Raw genomic sequence first — 23,874 nt, forward strand, 5'->3', positions numbered from 1 at the left:
TTAATCAAAAAGTGTATCCCTTGGTCAGATTAGTCCTTAAATGGACCCAAAATGGCAAAAAAAAAATCTCCATAATAAAACTAGCCGTCTCCTTAGCATTATTCTTCATCATTGCTCAAGCTTCAGACTACTTTGAAAAGTAGTCCATCATTACAATGTTATCATGCTTCCGCATAGTCGATAAATGATGTATTGGTCCAATAAAATCGATACCCCATTTCTTGAAGAATAACGTAACTAAAATAGGATTCAGCAGAGGCTGCTTATGATTCTCCCTAGCATCATGTCTCTGATAGACATTGCAACACTTAACACAATTGAAAGCATCCTGGAAAATTGATGGCCACCAATATTCAACACATAGAGCTTTTTGGATAGTAAACCATCTAGTAAAATGTCCCACACATGTTGAATCATGGCAGTGCTCAAGAATAAATGGTACCTCACATTGATGATAAATCTCATCCATACATTTTTGATACACGGACACCCTTTATAATTGAAAAGTGTGGTGCTTGCTACTTAATCTTTTTCTTCTCAGACATTGATAGAGCTGCCCCAACCTCTCCTTAGATAGATAATGCATTATAGCCACATACCAAGAAGGGATGGAAGCTATATCAATTTTGAATAAACCTTCAATGTCACTTCCTTCAGGCAGAATTTCCTTTAGCTCCCTGAAATCCACAATACATTTTACAATGCTAGGCTACAACTTTGGTGGCTTACTCCTAATCTCATAATCAAACTCTTGCCAAGTGATTAACTACTTTGCTAAATGGTTAGGTGGCTGCAATGTTCGTCAACAATCTAAGTCCTTCTGGCCTCGTAAAAAATACTATCTTCTCATAGAGAATATAGTGCCTAAATTTCTTTGTTGGAAAAACAATTCCAAGGCCCAATAACCTTCTCATAGAGAATATAGTGATTATGACCTTTATCTTTTTAAGGTCGGTTGTGATTCCTACTGAGCTAGCCACTTTAGGAAGTTACTATATATATATTCTATACATCACATATGTTCAAGGCCTATTTACAAATATTCTTATCTATGAATTTTTCTTAAATAAAACATAACCATTTTCTATTCAATGTGTAAATAACCCTTTATATTACGTCATTTTGTATGTAAAAAATATATAAACATGGTATTTTAAAAGTACCTTATTTTAAACCCACGTGATGCACATATATATTCATGAGTAACTTCCTCGACGCTAACCACATGGCCAAATAACTACCCATAGGGCACCCCAAAGACACACTTTCGTGAATTAAGATCAATGAACACTATATTAGAGAATTTTTGGAAATTTCCATGGACTTTGGGAACCCCTAATACCTTTATTGGTTATTTGACCACATCTTCAAATCTTGTTATCTTACTTAAAGGTTGAGTCTACCCTAAATGCTATATAAGCTACCTTTCCAGATCCCACTTTCAAATATATGGATCAAGATTAAACCACGTGGTCAAATATTTATTAATTACTTGAATTTGGGACTTCCAAAATTTTCAACTTCTCTGATATGATGTTAATGTAGAACTATGTGCAATGCTTAAAACATTTTCTTAAAATGATCAACTATCTATTCCTTATGGTGCTGCCCCCAAATCATCAATGAAAACTTTTAACTCTTCTAGGGAGATGTTACCAAAAGTACTATCAATTGTTCATTGCCAAGAACTAGGCGCATGACCCAAAGGCCATCATGTGATACGCAAAAGTACCAAAGACAGTGTGATAAACATTTTTTTCAAATTATCTTCCTCTACAATAGCCATTTGGTTGTATCCAACAAAGCAATCCATAAATGAATATATTTTTCTACCACTAATTGATCTAAAATCTAATCAATGAATGGTAACGAATATTAATCCTTAATCATCTGCTTATTAAGCTCTCTAAAATCTACACAAAGTCAAAAATAATTATTCTTCTTCTTTTTTATAATGACCGGTGAACACTGCTCTGTGTGTTATACCAAAAATATTATGCCAACTTTTTGTATTTTTGTCAATTTCTCGAATATCTCGTCCCTTAGTTCGAAAGGCATACACCTTACTTTTTGTCACACAAGGTGGCTGCCTTCCTTTAGGGGAATGGCATGAACAACTAGACTAGGAGAAATATCTCACACCTCATCATAACTCCAAGCAAAGATATCGAAGAATTCTTGAATCAAGCAACATAGTCCTCCCTTTCTTCTAAATTGATCATGAACCTTGATTTAATTTGCCGTTAATCATTCATCATCCCAATGTCCAACTCAATTATGTCTGCATCTCTTATCCTATAGTGAGCCTCTATCAGTTCATTCAAAGTTATCTAATATATATCCTCTGTGTAGTGGACCCCTCTTTGGATTTGTCACTTGAAGATCAGATGGGAAGCATCATTCCTTATCTTGACCATCCGTATTTAGAGCAACGTTACCACCAAGGCTGAGTGATCTAGTGTGGAGTAAAGGTTATCAAATTATTGATGAGTAGCAAGACACATCTTTCACATGGGATATTAAGGTCTATTTCCACCATTTTCAAAGGATTCTTACGAGTGTCCCTATCAAGCTCAGCAAGGAAGGAGGGATTGTACTTGTTATATGTCCTCTCTCTCGGCTCGACTTTGATTATCATAAATATGAGTGAGTTGATCAATATGGCATGGCCTATCAATAAAGACTGGGTCTATACTCTGTATTTGATGAAGCTTCTAAAGGGCCTACTATAAGCATGCAAGTTTTGGTGTGGTCCCTAAAGATCCCCAGTATAGAGTTATTATGAAAATGGGAGCATATCTTAGTATTGCTTTTATGAATAACATGGTGAAATACAAGGTCTTAATCATGGGAGTGAATGTGGCCTGACATGGTGGTATCCATCAGTTATTAGTAAAAGGTGACTCGCAACTAGTGAACAATCACTTGAATGGGACCTATAGTGTTTGGGATCCTATTCTACTAAGCAGATGTATCATCGTGCAACCTTGGATATGATGTATATTTTTTAGGTAGTGAGTGGCCAGTTTATTCCCCGACATAGTGGGATCTCTTTACAAATTCCTTGGCCAATGATGCTTTTGTCGAGGATATATCTTTCAATTGTGGTCATGAGGCGCTCTTACAATTGCCTCCTAATATCAACTCAAGGATGATTTGGGGATTTCTTACGTTGATAAGTCCTATTTTGCCCACCATTGGTTTGTATGGATTATGAGTCAGGTGGTGGTTAATTACCTTCATATTCTATCATGGATGCATAGAACTCTTTATCATCATATTCGTCAAACACCCCTTGCTATTTATGCAAGGGATTAGTGAGTAACATTATGCACTTAGTATAGGGCTAGAGGAGCCCTCAACCTTAGTCGATTTTATGCTTTGGTAGGCCAAGAGGGCCATATGTTTCTCTAGTGCAAGTGCGGTTAATGGTTTTGTTTTAGTGATGTGCTATACAGATTCAACGGAACCTAGGGGAGCCTCTTGTTGCCCAGAAGCTTCTTGTGGCCAATTCCATGTGATATTTTTCTTTTATGAGTACTTTCTCTTTGTGTTACATGTGTTTATATACTTGTGGGATATTTTTCTTTTGTTAGGGATCGACAATCAACTCATGAAGTTCCAAGGTAAGATTAGGTGTGACTAAGGGAGGTTTGAGTAGTTGGCCACCTCCTGTCAGGACATTGTCAACAAGCATTCTAAGACTTGTTTTAGAATGTAGTCCTAGTGACCATGTTCTACTAGTTTGCTAGAGAACTATTTTTAGGAGCTTTTGTTAGTAGCTTTCCAATAAAAGAGAAGAGAAAATTTTTGAATACTTGAAATATAAAAATATAGATCTATATAAAAATGGGTTCTAAACCTTGAAAATAGAAATAGAAAAGAAAAATAAGAAAAATCTTAAGAGCAATTGATCATCACCTAGGGTGTGGTAGGTTCCTAGGGAGATGACTCATATCAATGGCCAATGCCTTGTCTTCCTAGGGGTGGCATCTAGCTAGAAAAAAAAATACTTAGAAAGGTTGGAGCAAAAATAAAAGTGAGCAAAAAAGAAACAAAGATTTTAAGTGTCGCCTTTGTGAGGTATTGATAGATTCTTAGATATCGAGTTAGGATGACTTAAGGCCGATGCCCTGTTCTCCTTGGGTCACTACGCTCAACTCCCTCCTTTTTACACGCCTCAGTATAGAAACTTAAAAAGAAAAATATTATAAAATAAAAATAAATACTAACTAGACTATAGGAGTCCTTACCTAATAGTAGTTGCCAATCTAGTTATCCTAAGGTGGATAGGTAATTTAGCCCACCACCTAGGATGACTTCTTTAACAGTTTTTTTTAGTGATTCTGTGTTGGAGTAGTTAGTTAGAAACTCACTTTAGATCTCTGTTAGATTATGGTAGACCTCTCAATGGTGGGTTTCATGCCTTGATCTTGTCAGGGGGTAGGGTGAGAGATGTTTTTGTGCCTTGTTGAGTTTTATGTTTTGTGGGAGCTTGATGCCCCTTAGAGCCAATGTCGGGCCCATTTTGGGCCCTAACACTCATATAATATTTTTTTAACTAACTCTCTTTTTTTAAAAAAATATGCAACATATTTGTACAACATGATTCATATTTTATCAAACATATAAAGTTTGTCTATTTGGTCAACCTAAGGTATTAAAAAATAACATTATCAAGCAAGAATAAAATCCTTTAGGCACACACGACATGGAGGAGGAAGAGTCAAATAAAATAGTTTATTAGAGGTTTTTCAATGGTTTTATACACAAGTTTGGCATAAATTCAAGCTTAAATATGCAACCACATCATACAGTACATCATCTTTGGCAAAAACCATACAAATGTTTACAAAGAAAAGGAAATAGGAATATCAAAACTCTTGTGCAAAGTAGTAGTTTTCAAAATGGTTACAAAATAAAAAAAGAGAAGGAAAAATATGGGTTTCAAAAAACCTTTGATTCTTTAGAATCTTTGAGCCTTTCTCTATTGTAGAGGAATCTTTGGATTTATCCCACTCAATAGACCTCTACATTTTTTAAAATTTTACTTTTTGTAGCATGGAATAATATTTAAATATTTTTCATCTCCCACATGGGAGAGTAAATAAGAGCTAAGGACTCCGAAGTATCCAGCTCTAGACCCACTATAATCAGGCATGTAGCCAAAAACCCTTATAGCTTCTTTCTTCTCTACCTAAATTATACTCTCAAACATTCTATTGAAAAAATCAGATCCAATGACTTTGAAAATAGCTTTTAAAGTCATCATTGGAAAACTTTGGGAGCTTGAGAATTTGTTGTAATAAATTGCAAGAGTTTAATTATTTAAGTTTTTAATATAATGGCTAAGTCCTTGACTTTTTCCAAGATGTAGATACCTAGAGCCCTTGGCTCTTCCAAGAAAGTTATCAAGATCTTTAATTTCAATATGTATAAGAAATGAAAAAGTTTTCCTTATTAATTGATGAAAATCTTAAAGTCACTTATCTTTAATACCTACTATTAAGCCTAGAAAGATCTTGGAAATATATTTAATACCTTTGGGTTTTCATCATCTTCAAGAAGGTTCTCATCATAGAGATTTATTGAGTTCTTTGGCTTCTCCTTTGCTGGTTGCTTCAATGTGTCTTCATACCCCATGCCCTCTCAATGCCAAGCCTCTTTCGCGCCTCTAATAAATCTTCTTCTGTGGATTTCCCCTTCTTCTGATATTCCACAATCTCATTGTTACATATGTGTAGGGCCATGGAGCTATCTTGAAAATTCTTCCCCTGAACATCGAGAGGGAAATGAGAGAGGGAGAGGGAGAGAGAGAGAGAGAGAGGGAGAGGGACATTAAACATAATAGGAAAATGAGAGAGGGAGAGGAAATGGGAAAGGGAGAGGGGGGGAGACGAAAACATAATAGGGAAATGAGAGAGGGAGAGGGAGGGAGAAGAAAGGAGAGAAGGAGAGAAAGAGAGCAAAAGGAAATGAGAGAGGGAGACGAGAGAGAGAAAAAGAGAGAATGAGAGGAGAGAGAAAAAGAGAGAAGACGTTAAACATAATAGGAAAAGAGAGAAAGAGAGGGTGTGGGTGAGGGTGAGGGCGAGAGAGGGAAAGGAAATGAGAGAGGGAGAGGAAGAGAGAAAAGGAAATGAGAGAGGGAGAGGAGAGAGAAAAAGAAATGAGAGAGAGAGGAGAGAGAAAAAGAGAGAAAAATCATTAAACCTAATGGGGAAAGAGAAAAAGAGAGGGTCAGGGTGAGGGAGGGAGAGGAAATGAGAGAGGGAGAGAAAGAGAGAAAGGAAAATGAGAGAGGGAGAGGAGAGAGAAAAAGAGAAAAAAATCATTAAACCTAATAGAGAAAGAGAGAAAGAGAGGGTGAGGGTGAGAGAGGGAGAGGAAATGAGAGAGGGAGAGAAAGAGAGAAAGGGAAATGAGATATGGATAGGAGAGAGAAAAAGAAATATGAGAGAGAGAGGAGAGGGAAAAATAGAGAAAAATCATTAAACCTAATAGGGAAAGAGAGAAAGAGAGGGTCAGGGTGAGGGAGGGAGAGAAAGAGAGAAAAGTAAATAGGACCTTATAATAAGCTCATCCTAGGCTCATAGGGGTTAGGCCGATCCTCAACAAACCTAAGGGATATATGGCTAGAGAGCCCTACTTGTGCCTCCTAGCATAATGTTCTTCTTGCAAAGAGACCTCTCATACATGGGGCTTGTCCTAGCCTCCATCACGCAAATATACAACGAAGGCAATCAGCCTATCAGTATGAAAAACATTCATTTTTCGTAACGTAATCCCAAAAATAACTTTGGATATTCCATAAAAATCAATCTCTTCTTAAAAAGACAAATACAAAAAACTAAAATAGCATCATTCATATATATGCTTTGCAAAACTAAAACAGCATCAGCACAAGATCTCTTAGGAAACTCATCTTCAACTATCAATTTTAATTAATAAATATAATATAAAATCACTTGCAAGGAAGGACACTCTTTTATCATTAACCCTCTTTCTTCCTTAGAATAGTCTTAGGAACAAATTTATGCTCTAACAAGCATATATTTGAGCATAATAACTATTTTAAGGTTTATTCCATGAGTAGTAGTAGTATATATGCAACCATCAAGCTAGAGATCACGCTTTGGTATATTCTGTGGAGATCCCAATCTCATGCCCTCATAGAGATTGTAGTGTGCAATAGTGTGGAGAGAAGATAGGTGAGTTGTAAATGGTAAAAGAGAATTCTATTGATGATGGAGAGAAGATGAGGTGAATCGCCAATCCTATTCTTAGTGAGTGCAACGTACCCATAGTCATGGTCATCGTGGTCGTGGTCATGGTCGTCGTAGTCATAGTCATAGTCGTGGTCGTGGTCGTGGTCGTAGTCATATTCGTAGTGGTGGTTGTGGTCTTGATCGTGGTCGTGGTCGTGGTCATGGTCATGGTCGTAATCGTAGTCGTGGTCGTTGTAGTAGTGGTCATGGTCGTGGTCGTGGTCATGGTCATGGTCATAGTCATGGTCATGGTCGTCATAGTCATGGTCGTGGATCATGGTTGTGGTCGTCATAGTCGTACTCATGGTTGTGGTCATGGCCGTGGTCATAGTCATAGTCGTAGTCATGGTCGTAGTCGTCGTCGTAGTCGTAGTCATGGTTGTGGTCATGGTTGTGATCGTGGTGGTCATGGTTGTGGTCGTAGTCCTAACCGTGGTCATGGTCATGGTCGTAGTGGTCGTGGTCGTTGTCGTGGTCGTGGTCGTGGTCGTGGTCGTGGTCGTGGTCGTAGTCGTAGTCGTGGTCATAGTCATTGTCGTGGTCGTCGTGGTCATGGACATCGTGGTCATGGTCGTGGTCGTGGTCGTGGTCGTGGTCGTAGTCGTAGTCGTAACCTAGAAAAAGAGAGAGAGATGGAAGGAGAGGATAACAGTTTAAGAAAGAAAAAAAAAAGAGATAGATGGAAGGAGAGGATAACAATTTAAGAAAAAAAAGAATAATAACAAAAACAAATTGTTTGTTGTAATGTAGACAAAATGGAAAACGATGAAGGTCCTATTGTTCAAGATCGCGAGGCATATCTTAATCAGTGTATTCCATGTCCTTTCTCTCAATGCAAGCTGGCAATTAGACGAAAACATTGATTGTCTATAGAACACATATGACGATTTTGCGAGTTTCAATCTGAGATCATTGATCAAGCGATTGCAGATTTTCAACAAACGGTAAGAAAAGTTAATATCAATCATGCATTGTACTCGCAAGCTAATTGAATACCATATACAATAAGATTGGGTCTCGCTGGCAAATTTTCTATCCAGGGAGGTAATGTCTCATCCTAGGAGGAGTGCACCCTTTGCGGCCAATTACAAGAGTTCATGGGCATATGATGGATGGAGTGCATGAGCCAATCCACCACTTGCAAGGTCAATCTATACCATCAATGCCAGAGGAGACATGCAACCTTCCAGACCTACCTACAATCTTGGAGCCTAAGATGGAGGCAATGATCGATGCATTGATTCCCATGGATGTCGAGACTTCTGATCCTCTTAGAGAGGAAGCATCCATACCATTATATGATGGGTGCCGAGTATCTCGCCTGAAGACACTGCTTGCACTCTTAAGTGTGCAAGCAAAATATGGGTGGAGTAATATGAGTGTGACCGAGTTGTTCAGGTACCTTGTACATACGCTTCATTGATTTTTTTTTCGGCACTATTATTAAAAACATTTGTGCTTTTCTAAGGTGTTTATGATTTTTTTCAAGTTATTGAAATATCATATATTACCACCTGCAAATACCATGCCTAAGTCTCATAATGATGCACGATACGTTTTACGAAAGCTTGGCATGGACTACAATAACATCCATGCATGTATTAATGATTGCATACTGTTTTGAGGAGAATATGTGACTATGGAGACATGTCCAAAGTGTGGTGCTCACAGATATTGATAGGACTTGCAAGGGCAAACCATCAATCAAAAAGTTCTCAGACACTTTCCGCTTATCCCCCGCATAAGCCACATGTTTCGTACGTCCGGCATGGTGAGCTTGACAATGTGGCATGTGCAGGAATAGGTCCACGGATGAAGTTCAACGAATATCATCCGATTCACGCTCATGGAGCCACATTGACTCTACCTTCCTAGGCTTTGCTCAAGAGCCAAGGAATCTTCAGCTCAGTCTTGCAATGGATGGCGTGAATCCATTCAGTCTGTGCTCAACTTCTTGCAATATCCCTCCATGGCTTTCTACGAAGAAAGGACATCTCATCCTTAGCTTACTCATCCCCAGCCACTACAAAGTAAAAAATATGGACGTGTATCTTCGTCCATTAGTCGATGAGCTTAAGATTTTGTGGGAGAAGGGAGTCATCGTGCAAGATATGAGCAGGCACGATGATCGGCGGTAAGCCAATATTCGAGCCATTCTCATGTGGACGATGCATGACTTTTCGGGATTCGGAAAGTGCTCAAGTGAACAGGCCTCCGTTCTCGTTGGTAATATCTATATTTTATCTCATTCAAGCTTGTACTCACTGGGTCGTGGTATTGGAACATGTCTGGTTACCTCAGGTTATCATACATGTCCATTGTGCAGGCCACAAATAGACTCCTGAAGGTCACGAACCATGAAGAAGATGGTATATCAAGGACACGTTGCTTTCTTGCCAGAGGATCATGAACTTAGGGAAGGTTTTATTAGACGACCTCCAACACGTATGAACACTACAAGTTGGTACGAGCTGAAAATGGTCCACGCGGAATCACATCCAAACGGAAAAAGGGCGATTCTCAATTTTCTTCGAGTTTCCATATTGGACCCACTTATAGGTCAACCACTTGTTGGATCCTATGCATTTTTTCAAGAATGTGGGCAGCTTGCTATGGGACCACATCACAGGAAAGAGAGACACTATAGGGGCACGAATGGATTTGAAGGAGGTAGGTAAGATGGAGGCGCTTTGGCCACAATTGAGTGCTGATGGTCGCGTGCAGCTACCTCGTGCTCCTTGGGTTTTGTCTACTAAAGAAGAGTGCATTGTGAAGCAAGTAGTCAAGTTTATCCGCACTCTGATGGGTATGATGTATTATCTCATGTGTGCATTTTCTAAAGACGACCAATTATCAGGGCTAAAATCCCATGACTGGCATAAGATATATCAGGTTTGTACTACGAATGGATTGTAATTGGTGTATGCATTTTTCTATTTAGAGTGTAGCCATTATTCATAATGCTTTCTCATTTGTGGCAGTGCATTTTGCTATTTAGAGTGTAGCCATTATTCATAATGCTTTCTCATTTGTGGCAGTTTGTACTACCGATCGCGATCGCTGGATATCTTACTCCAGAAATACGCGGGGCTATTTACAGGTTGTCAACTTTGGTGCAATGGATCTCACAGAAGGAGATTAAGACGTCCTCTATTGAATTCGTGAGACAGGGAGCAGTGGAGACAGTTTGTCTCTTTGAGAAATACCTGCCCATCGGCATGCTCACAATACAAATCCACCTTCTTGTGCATCTTGTAGATGAAGTGGAGATTGCTAGACGTGTCCATACATGATGGATGTTCTTCTTGGAGCACTTCATAAAAACCCTAAAAGGCTTTGTGCGACAAAGAGCTCAGCCAGAAGGTAGCATGGCTGAAGGTTGATTGATGTCTGAGGCGCTAGTGCATACTTCACAATGGCTACCAACAGTGGATCCAGACAACAAAATGCTATGGTCACTAAAGGACGATGATAGAGTGACTGGAGATGTGGTGGTTGGAAATGGGGTAGAAAAAAGAATGGATGCCTCAATGGAGGAGAAGGTGAATCACTTTTGTATGTTACGCCATGCCTCTATGGAGACGTGGCTCATCAAGTACCAGATTGCTAGGCAAGATCGAGAGGAAGCATGAGCTGAATTCCGATGTAGTACGCGTCATCGAACAATTCGATATCCCGAGGGCATAGGGAGATGCCACGGTTCATGTCAACGCGATGGTTGCATGGAGCTTTAACTGCAACGTCTCGCGAAGGGACAAATGACTCAACGGAGGAGTGGGAATTCTCGAGGGGATGTAGTCCAAAGGTGATGAGGTGTTTAGGATTTTTCATATCTAAATTTTATATGCGACATCTAATTTGAGCGTTTCAATGTACAGTACAAAATATATAGTGCAGCGTGGTCACGCGGATGGCATTTTTGCATGGAGCGTATTGACAAAATGCACTCCACAATGGACTATGGTATCATGGCAAGGTTCGAGCAAGAGAGTTGGCGACGAGCAACGGATTCAAACACGGTTGTGGATGAGATGGAGTATTTTGAGAACTTGCAAAGTATTGTTACGGTGGATTACCGTAGCTTCTCCATGATACTATTCAATGTGCAGTGGTTCAAAGTGATACTTGGAGGAGTTGGAGCAACAGTTCGACAAGGTCCATCCAGATTTCTTGAAACATATTTTTAAAAAAATGGACGGATTTTTGTGACACCTTTGTGTTGTCCGCCCATTGTGAACAAGTGAATGGACTCATTTGTTTGTTGATTGTATTATGACATGGTTTATGTCACAATGGTTTAAACTCTCTTGTACGTGTTTGTGAACAGGTAATCTTCTATCCAAACCCCCAACAACCTCGATGGTGGTATATTATACCTTCAACTCCCCGAAGTGCGAGAGTATATGATCAAAGCAATGTTCCAAGAATAGATGAAGATAATATGCAAATAGAGGGGTCGATATTGCAAGGGGTGGAGGCCACCAAAAGCTTGGAGCCAACATCGGCTAACAATGATGGAAATACAGGAGTCCAAGAATTCTTTGAGAACGAGGTGGACTCATCCTTTTGTGGTGACATGTCTATCGACCTTCCAGTGTATGCGGAGTTGTGTCAAGAGATTGACATGGGACCATAGGATACTTCATACTTCGAGCATCCAGTTACTCAATTCGTTGACCAATCGCTTATAAGGGTACATAAGATATGCATTTTAAGTGAGATCTTATTTTTAGAATTTATATTATTGTGCTTTGTATTATTTAAATTGATTATTCTAACATCATTTTTTATCTGTGTAGGTGACATTTTCAGGATGAGTCGAGGGATAAGCGATGAGGAGTTACAGGATATCTTCACACACATGTCTCCAAACCAGATCGCGAGATTCAGAGATATGGGAGATCAGGAGCTGTCTCAGTCTTTGTCAGGGCGCCCTGCTAGATCTACTTCAGCGCGATCAGATGCTTCAACTTCGAGCAGACGAGCTCGACGCTCCAGACTTGGGCCAGAGGGAGGGAGTGCTTCAGGGTCAGGGGGATGCTGTAGAGATATGTATGCAGTGAGCCGGCGGTCGACACAAGATACATGTGCGACTCCTCGCTCTCGTGGCGGTTTCAGGGAGCATGGCTCAGGCTCAGGTGGATGCTGTGGAGACACGGACACGGTGTCTCCGTCTCGTCGTTCAGCTGGAGTTGCGTCACCTCCAAGATTTTTCACACCTGTGGGGATGTCTACTCGAGTTACTCCGACTTTTGCTTAGCCATCAGCAGAAGGTGGCACCCCTATGGGTGCCACTCCGAGAGATATTACCCCGGTTGGTACACTAGATGCACAGGGGTCTCCTGGATATGCTTAGGCAGACCCTAGGGGGATATGGATATCTAGTCGATTATAGGTCAGGAGCCATCATCATGAATGATGAGGGGAGGAGGGTGATGGCTCGCATGAGAGATTTATGCCAATAAGTTTTTCGACACAACATCTTAGATCATTGGAAGAACATACCAAAGGGAAGCAAAGACTACATAGTAGCATCCTTGCATAAGGAGTTTTTGGTTAGATAGATTTTCTACGAGCTGGATGATGGATGGCATGCATGCATATATGTCACACAGACGATCCGACGTATGCAAGGCAATCAAGAGTGGGACTGCAAAGCCCGAGTGGTTAGATGTGGACGACTAGCGCCGACTAAGGGAGGAGGCTACAGATTTTCCAGGATGTTGGAGTCAGCAGTACGAGGCGGCGAGGGCATGACTCGATATCGCAGTGGTCCATTATCTTGGGAGTGGCGGCCACAAGACATATTTGGAGGACTTTGTAAGTTTTTCTTTTGTTTTGCTTGTTTATTTTTTTGCAATATCCTTTGTACTGACAATCATGTTTCTAACAGTTAGATTTTTTATTTTTTTTTGCAACACTCCATTACAAATCGCGATCAAACCGGCCTTGAGACTCAATATGTAGAGAGGCACGATCTCACTTCATTGATTGATCGATTGTATAGACGCGGTGCCCCTGTAAGTCACTCATCTTTCTTGTCCGTAGTTACCATGTTTAATTAGAATGCATTATTGTATGGTGGACTGATGTGTGGTTGTTTCTTTTTTTGTAGAGTCCGTTCGATGCTCCTTTGCGGCGGGACAAGCGTTCAGAGGGCGAGGATATATAGCTCACCCTTGGATCCCTGGAGCTCACACACCTTAATTTTTTGGTCGCATGATCTATGTAGACATTTTCTATGTATTTGTGATATCTTGTCATGATTGTACCAATCGCTTATTATGCAATCATGTATTTATTTCATGTATCAGTGTTATGATTTCAGTATACTTTGTTTTTGTTTGCAAGCACATTGTCCGCAGTGCAAAAACTATTTTGTATGGCTCTATTAAAGCACACAGTGCTATATGTGGCAGGGCAGCAAGCACAAATTTTTTTTCCCCTATTACCATCGCTATTAGTGTCGCAAATTTTACTGCTCGCGTCGTTATTGGCGTCGTTATTTTTGTCGCAAACCGTCGCTATCAGTGTCGATATACCGATGCCAATACCGACGTTGATACCGACTGTTCTATGCATCGCCAATAGCGACACTTTTTGTGACAAGAGGGGAAAATTTTGTTATTTGCATTTTTGTCACTTTTAATGTCTGTATAAGACCTATATCTTGTAGTGATGTCGATCCATACATGAGCTAGGATCGACTACATGCCTTGGTGATATAGGACGATATCATTCACTAGAATGTTAAGTAACAACGGACATGAGGATATGCTAGTGACTCTACAATTGGACTATACCCACGTGGTCCACCATCCTTGGTTATGACACATTTATTGTGACATCTTTTTTTCTTAGCAAGTTTACACTTTAGTGACTGCATGTACATATATTGTGCTGCTTTCATGTCAATCTTCTATCATGTTGGGGGCTTAGTTCTTTTTTGTAGAACAAGGAAGAAAGAAGAAGAAAAAGATTTTAGCCCTATCTCTTTGTGTTTCCAAGTATCCATTGTTTTTTATATGTGTGTGCTATTAGGTACTTCACCTCTCTTCCCTCTTGTTTATTTTCATGTTATATCAAAGTCGTTCCATGGCTCCGTGGAGCTTGATTGAAGACTAAGGTGAAGGCATTGGAGCATGGAAGCAAGTAAGTAAGCAATGGGTAAGAATCTCTTTCACCTTGCATATAGCCGCAAAAGGCTCCTAAGGCTAGCAAAGCTACAATCTCTAATTTGCAATGAAACTTTTTGAGTAGGAAGAAAAGTATGCATACTAAAGTTAACCCTTTAGGGCTTCCTTGCATTGATTTTTGGCATCTCACATCATTTCCAACTCTATTATGGATTTGGAAAGTGGTCTCGATAAGAGTTTTTGATATATTGTACTGTCGATTATATTCACTATTTATAGGTGCATAGGTTATAGATTTCCAATCTATAAGGTTTCAAGTATTTGTTGGGTTGTAGAAACAAAAGGCATTTGCATACAGATTGGAAATTGCTGTTATTATTGTGTAGTTAGTAAAAAGGGCTATGTGTTTAGTTGTGGTACACACCTGGTATTAGCTTGCATACAAATTGTAGATTTTTGTAAGGTTTTTTGTTTATTCGAACTAGATTGTCGACAAGAATCTTGATAAGAATATGAAAATTCAGGATGAAAATTTTCTTAAAGGATAAAGGTGTTTGAAATTACATTGAAGGAGACATGGTAATAGCACCTGAAATTTCTACACAAAATGCCATTGTAAAAAAGTTAAAGGCTAAGAAAGATTGGGAGTAGACACAAAGCAAAGTCATGTATTGGTTGTCTATCATCAGTGTCACAAATAGCATGATGGGCTAGTGAAAAGAGAAAATTTGTCCATTAATGATTATACCTTGAAGATCAATAGTATTGTGGAAGATCTTCGATCTATCAATGTGGTAATTGATGATGATGATATTGTGTGTGCATGCTTAGATGGACTTAGAGATGAATATAAGAGCTTTAGATCATCTATGAATATGAGAGATGATACCCCTGATTTTGCAGACTTGATTTCTATGCTAATACTTGAGGAGAAGAATATTGATATGGATTCCTCTTCTTCTCAAAGCAAAAACAAGTCTGAATAGGTGTTTTACTCTACTAGCAAAGGTAGAGGTCGTGGCGGCATAGGCAAAGGTGGTGGTCGTGGTCAAGGTTATGATGCACATCTAAATAGAGGAGGACAATCTCGTGGAAGGGGGAGTCAAAGAGGACAGGTTGTAGATTCTAATATGGTATAAAATTGTGGTGATAACATAGAATGTTATCAGTATGGTCAAAAGGCCATATTTTTAAAATTTTATTCAAAAGAAAGGCTAAAATTAGATATGGAAAAAAGCAGTAAGGTAACTATACATCTAGTATAGAATAATGATGACAGAACTAAATAGTTATTTGGTATGCAACACTTTATGGATATTATGATTACTGATGGTTCATTAAACAATGGTGTATGTATGTAGATTCTGGTGCCTCTAACCACATGACCTTGATGTACTATACATTATATATACTTGGAATGATGGCTTCAACATTTGAAAGCATGTGGGACCAAGCTAAATGTACTTACAAGAAATGAACCCAATATTGGAGTGTCTACAATTGTTTGCATCCAATAACATATATCTAACACAAAAATTTGTGAAGTGGAGACAATAATGTTCCTCTATCAACATGACATCTTACACAATGATCAACACTTGAAAATAAATTTCCCCATTTTTATTTTAATTGAATGATGTATATGTTGGCATTGTTGGTTGGGGTATGATCCACACTCAAAGAATAGTTGTATTTTTCTCCACTTCAAGTGACAGTATATAGGCATTTTAATTCATGCATTAGCACCACATATCCCAAATCAAAGATAGCCACCACCAATGGAGAATATCTCATTCTTTTGGCCATTAGAGAAAGATATCATGTAGCAACGCTTGCCTTTGGAGTGCATAGTGACAAGTTTAAAGATAGAACACCACTAGACTTTGACAAGTAATGAAACTTTCAAAGTCTTTGGAATGCTATACTTTTTAGATTATGTCTATTTTGAAGTGTTAAGTACGGAGCATTTTAAATTATTTATAGCTTCAAGTCACATTTTCATATCAATTTTTCTTCATTACTCAAATATTTTATTCTATGTATTGTAGATATCATTCTTATTTTAATGCAAACTATGCATGAGTACTCATAATTCATGTATGTTGTGCCTCAATTTATTTTGAACTATCACTGTGAAATTATTCCAAGAAACACTATTATGATTTAAAATGAAGTCTATGAAAATATCTCTATAATATTTGTTTTCTTATAATAAAGCTTATGAATATATTAATTTGAATCATGTTGAAACATAAAGAATACTTGAAACTTTTGTCAGCTGGAAAAACAGTCTTCATCAGAACTTGAATAGTATGTTGCTTAAGCCTAGGGGGTATCCAAGGCATGCCACTATCATATAAAGATTGCAAACTTATGGCTCACACAAATACATTGTCCATGCAAAAGTTGAGCAACCTCTCAAGCTTCCATATCTTTCCCATGGCGAGCTCACACTATGTTGCTTTATTGGTTCATTGATGTTGAGTTCAATATGTGTAGCTTGCTAGATCATAAATATATGCTAACACAATTTATTATCCGTGCTTTTTTTCACAATTACAAGGTGGAATGGAGTGCCAATCTAAGACATGCAAGCCATGGAGAAGGAAGAAACAAAGTAAAAGAACTTGTCTAAAGAGAGAAGTAGCATGTGCAATTTCACACTAATACTATTCTAACCACAAATGAACACACATTTATATCATAGCTAGCATTTGAAGAAAACATTACAAAGCAAAGGTTGAGTGTAGATTTAGAATTTGAAAGAACGTTAATGGCATATGAGTGACATAATGATGAGTTAGGAGCCAAGAGGCAAATAAAAGAATATGAAGATTTTGCCACAACAATAGAGAAAAGAGCAACTGCAAGAATTAGAGATTCATGTACATGCTACAAAAGGAAACCATGAGAAAACAAAATTTAACTTCATAGACCTAGTAGTACTCCTAGGATCGTTAGACAATGCTCCTTCAGAGAGTATTAAAGAAGAAACACAATTGCTATTACTCAAGAGGATAGTCATGCTATCACACAAGTTGCTCCTTTTAGAGAGTACAAAACAAAAGACACATGTCCCTATTACATAAGAAGATAGTCATGCTTTAGTTTAACTTCTATATCTACATAGTTAGTGAGCTTTTGTTCACAATTTACTGAGACAATTACAAGGTGGAATGGAGTGCCAATCTAAGACATGAAAGCCATGGAGAAGGAAGAAACAAAGTAAAAGAACTTGTCTGAAGAGAGAAGTAGAATGTGCAATTTCACACTGATATTATTCTAACCACAAATGAACACACATTTATATCATAGCTAGCATTTGCAAGAAAACATTACAAAGCAAAGGTTGAGTGTAGATTCATTCAAAAGTGACCACTTAAAGAGATTTTTTTTGTTTTGGGTTGGGTTCCAGCAGTGGCAAGCTATTTTTATACACTTTTGATGCAAGAGACAAAACTCTAAGAATAAAGAAGAATGACTTTTTTGGCTTAGATAATTTAATCTTTGTACAGAATAGAGTAATCGACTAAAAACTTTGCTGAGACATTTCAAAAGTAAGGAAGCTTCTCTTACAAAGCTAACACTCTTGCCCCAGGACTACTTGAGGTGCCTTTTTTATACATACTTTAAATTCTAAGCAATGCTAGGATAAATTAAAAGTACTTTGAAGGGTTTACTTTTGAGATATGTGTAAAATGTAATAAATCAGTTTGGGTCTTAACACTAGTTTTTCCTTATGGGATATATTGAAGGGTGGGAAAGCTATAATAGCTAAGGGCTTGGAGGTCCTTGAGTATGTTGGGAGGGAGGCTATAGATCTTGATGATGGTATTCTACCATGTTGTAGAGCCTTGATGTGAGTGATTTGTTATAGTCCTTGTGTATGTTCAAGAATGCAGCACTTCTCCTTACTACAAAAAGTCATTTGAACTTAATGACATTATTCTACCATGTGGTAGAGCCTTGATGTGAGTGATTTGTTATTATATCATCACTTTTCTCAACTTGACAAAGATTAGAGATGGCAGTCACTTAAGAATCTATTGGCTCATTTACTTTACTACTATTTTGGTCTTGCTTCTTAGAAGCTTCTCTTTGTGTGAGCTTGGATCTTCAATAAAACAATCCTAGGTATCTTTGGTCCTCGTATTCCATCACCTTGTGGAGAGGCCCAAACCCCTCCTTAGAGAGAGACAAAGATGTCAAAGTGCAGCAAATGTGGAAGTGTATGGACAAGACTAAGAGACAATGAACACAAGAGAAGAGGAAGAGAGAATAGAGATAATAGAACACAAAAATATGCAGTAGATGAATGCTGAAATGATGAAGGTAGATATATAAACAGGTTGTCAAAAGTATCTCTACGAGATGATCTCTTTGTCCACTTAAAAATGACAAATGAATTGGGCTAGCCAAAGGCTATCAATAAATAGCTAAAAATAGCCCAATAAAATGACTAGGTTTGGTGGGCAGCTGTTGAAAATAGCTGATTACACATAAAAGAAGTAGAAAATTTGTAATTTGTGACGCCGCACTACTGCTTGCCTAGTGAATGTCTAACCTACCTAGTGAATAGTGCCTTCTTTGTTTGCTTGACATTTTGGGCATGGTCACATATCAAGATGAGATCAACTATAACGCATAAACAATGCGTGCCCTCTAGCTAAGGTGTGGACATACAAGTGGGGATCGGGAGAGGAATACCAATATCCTAACTTCCCTTGGAGTGAAGGTGGTAGGGAATATGTCCCCCGTTTCTGATTGCGAAGGTGGTAGGGAATACGTCTCTTGCTGCATTTCTTGTCAAGAATGTGGATAGGGAATCCCACATGGCATCAACTTACCCAGGTTGACTGCCCACTTGATTTGCGCTTCCTCACACTCACTTCTGCCTGCCTCAACTCTCCTTGACTTTTGTGCTCTTGCTCTTGCTCTCGCATTGTGAGTGTTAATAGGTCAATAAAATTACATTTATACAAGATTTTTTGTGACATAGGAAAAAAATCCTATATAGGAAAGTATTATCTATTTAAGAATTTTTTCTTAATATAGAAAACAAAAGCATATATAGTGAAAAATTCTAACCTAATCTATTAGATGTGTATTATGTGCTATTTGAAATTAACTAAATAATCTCTATATAATTTTCTAGTTGAAAATTTTCTATATAATTTCTTACTTGGAAATTCATATAAGTAAGAATATGAAAACTAAGAAAAATGCAATATTTTTAAGTTAGAGAAAAAATAAAATCATATAAGAATTTTTCTATATAGGAAAACTACCATACGTAGGGAAATTTTCCTATGTAGGGAAACATAGGAAAATTTTCCCACATTGGAAAACTTTCTTACATAGGAAAGAAAACAAAAAAGAAATTCCTATCAATTCCCTAGTTAATATTACACATATCTAAGGAAAGTAAATAATAGGAAAAATTGAACATTTCTAGTTAGAGAAACTAGGGAATCACACATGGAATTTCCATAGGGAAATTTCCCTACATAGGGGATTTTCTATGGAATTCCATCGATATCAAGAAGAAGTTGATTGGAACCCAACACCTTCAGATTTTGTTGTTGCCATGTTATATTCAAAAAAAAGAAACAATTAGAGCTTTCCTACTAAAATTTAAGGGTTCTTATAGTGTAAAATTGAACATTCAAGTCCATGGTGGTTAATATTTATTTCATCCAAAGCACCATCGTACTAGAAGCCCTGAAAAAACTTGAAGCACACGTAGGTAAGGAGAGTGCTTGCCTTTAGACAAAGAACACGGTTACACTTCCTTTCGGTTAAAATAATTGATGGGAGTCTTTTCACACAAAGATAGCACACCACAGCGCTACCTAGTTGTGGGTTGCAATCGCCCAAACCTTCCGCTTCTCATGCACCCTTGCAACCAAGTGGGCTGCCGCTCGTTTGTTGAGGCTCTGAGAGTGCTTGCCTTTTTGATGCTCATGATTTCATATAATAAAATAGTTACAATGGGAATCAATTTCTCAAGAAGAGAAAAAGTTGCAAACGCAATGCTCGATTCTCATGGCCAATTACTGTTTGCCCTTGTTTCAAAAACGTGACGCAAAGGATGAATTGTTTCTAGCAACTCTTGGGAACGACGTGGAGTTTGCTGTCGTCCCGGTTGTAGGTGAGCTCGAAGCCTTCTTGAGTGATGCTGCCGAGGAGGCCATGCTTGCCGTCGGGGACGGCCAAGAAGGCGAGGCAGTAGTAGTCGCCATTGAAGCTGATGAAGAGGTTGTTCTTCTGGAGGGCGAGGCGTGCGCCGCCGCGGAACTGGAGGTCGACGTCGGGGAGACCAGAGGTGGCGGCGAGGCCGCCGCGGAAGTGGTAGCAGAGGTTGAACTCCTCGGACTGCACGACGACGCGCTGGTAGCTCGAGATGGCCGGGATGAGGGCCGACTGGAAGCGCCGTAGGACGGTCCGGGGCAGGTACGAGACGATGGTGCCCGAGTCCATCATCATCCCCCCCTCGCCGTTCTTGGCTATGTCGAACGCCGACGCCTGGATCCCCTCCACCGGCTCCCCGTTCACGTATATGCCCGTCAGCGGCACGTAGTAGAAACCTGCCCTGAAGGGATTCTCCGTCAGTGAGAAAATCACCGTGTCCTTGCCCTCCGGTACGTCTCCATCCAGCCTCAGATAGCCCGGGGCTGGCGACTTCAGCACGCTCGGTAGGCAGTACGTGAAGCTGAAAAACAACAACATGCAGGATAGCCATATTATCACTAGATTCATTGTTCTATTTTTCATCACCCTAAAATATAGTTGCATTCTTTTTCTATATCCCGAGCAACACGAGCATCATGTCACAATATAGCTTAAGTAAAGCATGAGGCGTTCAGCTATACTTAGATGTGTTGATGTCAATATAGATAACATAACTCATATTTTAGATTATCCAATAGAACGAAAAGTACGAGAAACTCAATGTTATGAATTCCTCGCTTTAGTGAGAAGGAACATCCCTTTCTTAGTCCTGTGTAGAAAGGTTAGACATTGTATTAAGCATCATGATATACTACAAGGGAGGCACCCGATACATGACTTGTTGAAGTGGAGGGCTGTGGAAACTTCCATGTAGAAGTTGATCACGCTACCACTATTACTTGAGTGTACACGATGACTGCAACTCAAATACATTTAGCATTATGCGCTCCTACATGAAGAAGCCATCCCACTATACCTCATTGCATACCCTATTAAATATCCAACCCTTTCTAACCAAGGCATGGCTAGGACAAGAAGCACTACTCAAACTTGAAATTTCAAGCATACCTTAAGAAGTGGCATCATTGTGATTCCATCCACTCTCCATGCTCTTGAGGAACCTTGGGACCCTACATCATGAGGAGTGTCATAAGTCCTATTGGTTGTAAACCAAAACTAGACATTCCAAATCAAGAAACAAATTTTCACATGATCGTGGAGCATCAACCCCCCTTGAGCTACAAAGAGTAGCTTGAGGCCCTTAAGGATGAAGTGGTAAAACCCCCCCTTCAGCTAGAAAGAGTAGATTGAGGCCAATTACCTCAAGGATGAAGTGGTGGTAAAACCCCTAGGTTCGAAATCCAATATTTGTTATATCGTATGGAGGTTTGAATCAATCTTCCTTAAGGCCTAGAGATCTTGAGTGTTTACATATTTGGGAGTCAAAAGCTAGACATGTGTACTCGGAGGCTCTCCCGCATTACAACAAGCTAGACACGATGAAGCTCTCCCAGGCAAAAGCTCATGATGTTATTGAAGGTGGACAAAGAACACATGGAGTTTTGGTCAACATTTTCTTCTATGGGAGAAGGAGCTGCTTTCCCTTATTTTTCTCCGTAATGTTTAACATCATGAACTTCTACTCCAGAGGTACCACATACCTAAGTGTGTGTGGTTAGGCACTCGTGAGCCCCCTATCCCCAACCAGACCTAGGCTAGGTAGATTTGCCATGGCCTCCAAGCAAAAACTCACGATGTTACAGTAATCACAATTATAGGAAGTATAGCACTGGAAATTTGTCTAAAGCTTCTCGTGAAGAGATTCTTAGCCGAGTAAAACTTGGCCAAATGCATGCAAGTAGATAAGCAAAAATGTGCTGGATAGATAAGCAAAATGTACCTGTCCAGCTGGTGGGCGACGGACTGCATGTTGCGGCCCAAGCCGAGGATGCCCGCGGCTTTGGTCTCAGCGATGCTCTCGCTTATGATCTGGTAGGCGGCGCCGACTGTGACGTAGGGCAAGACGAGGGGGGGCTTCCCGTCGGAGGTGTCGCCGACGGTGAGGCGGTCGGAGCCGAGAATGCCGGCGACCCAGGAGCCGTCTACATACGGGCTGAGCCAGCGGCAGATCTTCTCTTTGGTGCAGTCATGGCGGTTGGGTGGAAGGCTGGTGCAGACGTAGAGGTTGCAGTGCAGGTGGGTGTACGTCGTCGATCGAGAGAAGTCAAAGAGGGGGTCCGTCTGGTCGTAACACTTGTAGCTGCGGCACAGCGTGCTCTGCATCCATGTCAGGTCGCTGCCTGTGTCAATCAGCAGGTGCTCCTCCTGCGGCGGGCTGCCGACCCCCACCTTCACGTAGTACGACCGCCCGGACTTCGCCGCCGTCTTCGTTATCTCCGCCTCCTTCTTCAGCGACTCCGTCAGAGCCGACGCCCGTCCTGATCCGACGTCGTTCCCGTACTCATTCAGGTTCCCTTCCTCTTCCGTCCACTGCCGTCCGCCAAACACCGTCGTCTCATGCAAACTCTTGCCCGCCGTCCGTCGTTCTCCTCCGACTACTCCATCAACCGCCGTCGTCGAATCCACACTGTCTCCGCCTGCCTGTCTCCTTAAATACTCCCTCCTCGCAGCGTCCCTCCTTACCACCTCCGCGTAGAACTCCGCCTCCGTGGTGCAGTTCTTGCCTCCCACCAGCGACCCCGGGTGCGTCGGCCACAAGTCTATCGTCTTTCCTCCTCTCCCAGCTGCTTGGCGTCGTCGATCATGACCCGTTTGCGTCGCATTACTGTCATTCGCGGCGTGCACTCCAGTCGCTAGCAAGATACTGATGGCTACAGCTACTGAGAACGCAATTAAAGCACAGCATTGACTGTTCGGCTTCATATTGTTGGAGCGACGCGAATCACGGACAGTTTTCTTCTTCAGCGATACGAACTTCTGTTCAGCCACTGCAACTCGTATTTCTCATCGTCAGCTCGAGAAAACACAGCCGCGCCTGAAATCGTCATGTTGGGAAGGTAGATATATATATCTAGTTGTTGATGCACCCGGAAGTGTTCACAAAACCATTTTCGAGAGCCAATTAAAAACCTTATACCTTGATCGTTCGTGGTTATTCTCTTGAATATTGTAGGTTTTTTAATTGAAATTAACATGATCTTAAGTTTGGGATTAAAATCTTTGTCGAATTTAACAATTTACTTGACATTAAACATCAATTTTAGTGAACATTGGTGTTG

The 23,874-nt window shown here is 39.9% G+C and overlaps 1 protein-coding gene across 1 annotated transcript; it reads right to left on the reverse strand.

The window, feature by feature from the left end:
- Positions 1-20,506: 20,506 nt before the first annotated feature.
- LOC148031620 (protein ASPARTIC PROTEASE IN GUARD CELL 2-like) lies at positions 20,507-23,643 on the reverse strand. The gene is made up of 3 exons (XM_087685591.1): positions 23,571-23,643; positions 22,536-23,475; positions 20,507-21,116 (listed from the first exon to the last, which is right to left on the reverse strand). Exons 1-3 carry the CDS (start codon positions 23,641-23,643, stop codon positions 20,507-20,509), a joined length of 1,623 nt encoding a protein of 540 aa, XP_087541717.1.
- Positions 23,644-23,874: the final 231 nt, after the last annotated feature.

The sequence above is a fragment of the Lygodium microphyllum genome, chromosome 9, assembly GCF_053477565.2.
Source record: "Lygodium microphyllum isolate KBCC chromosome 9, Lygodium_microphyllum_v1.1.10, whole genome shotgun sequence".
In the NCBI taxonomy this organism is placed as follows: domain Eukaryota; kingdom Viridiplantae; phylum Streptophyta; class Polypodiopsida; order Schizaeales; family Lygodiaceae; genus Lygodium; species Lygodium microphyllum.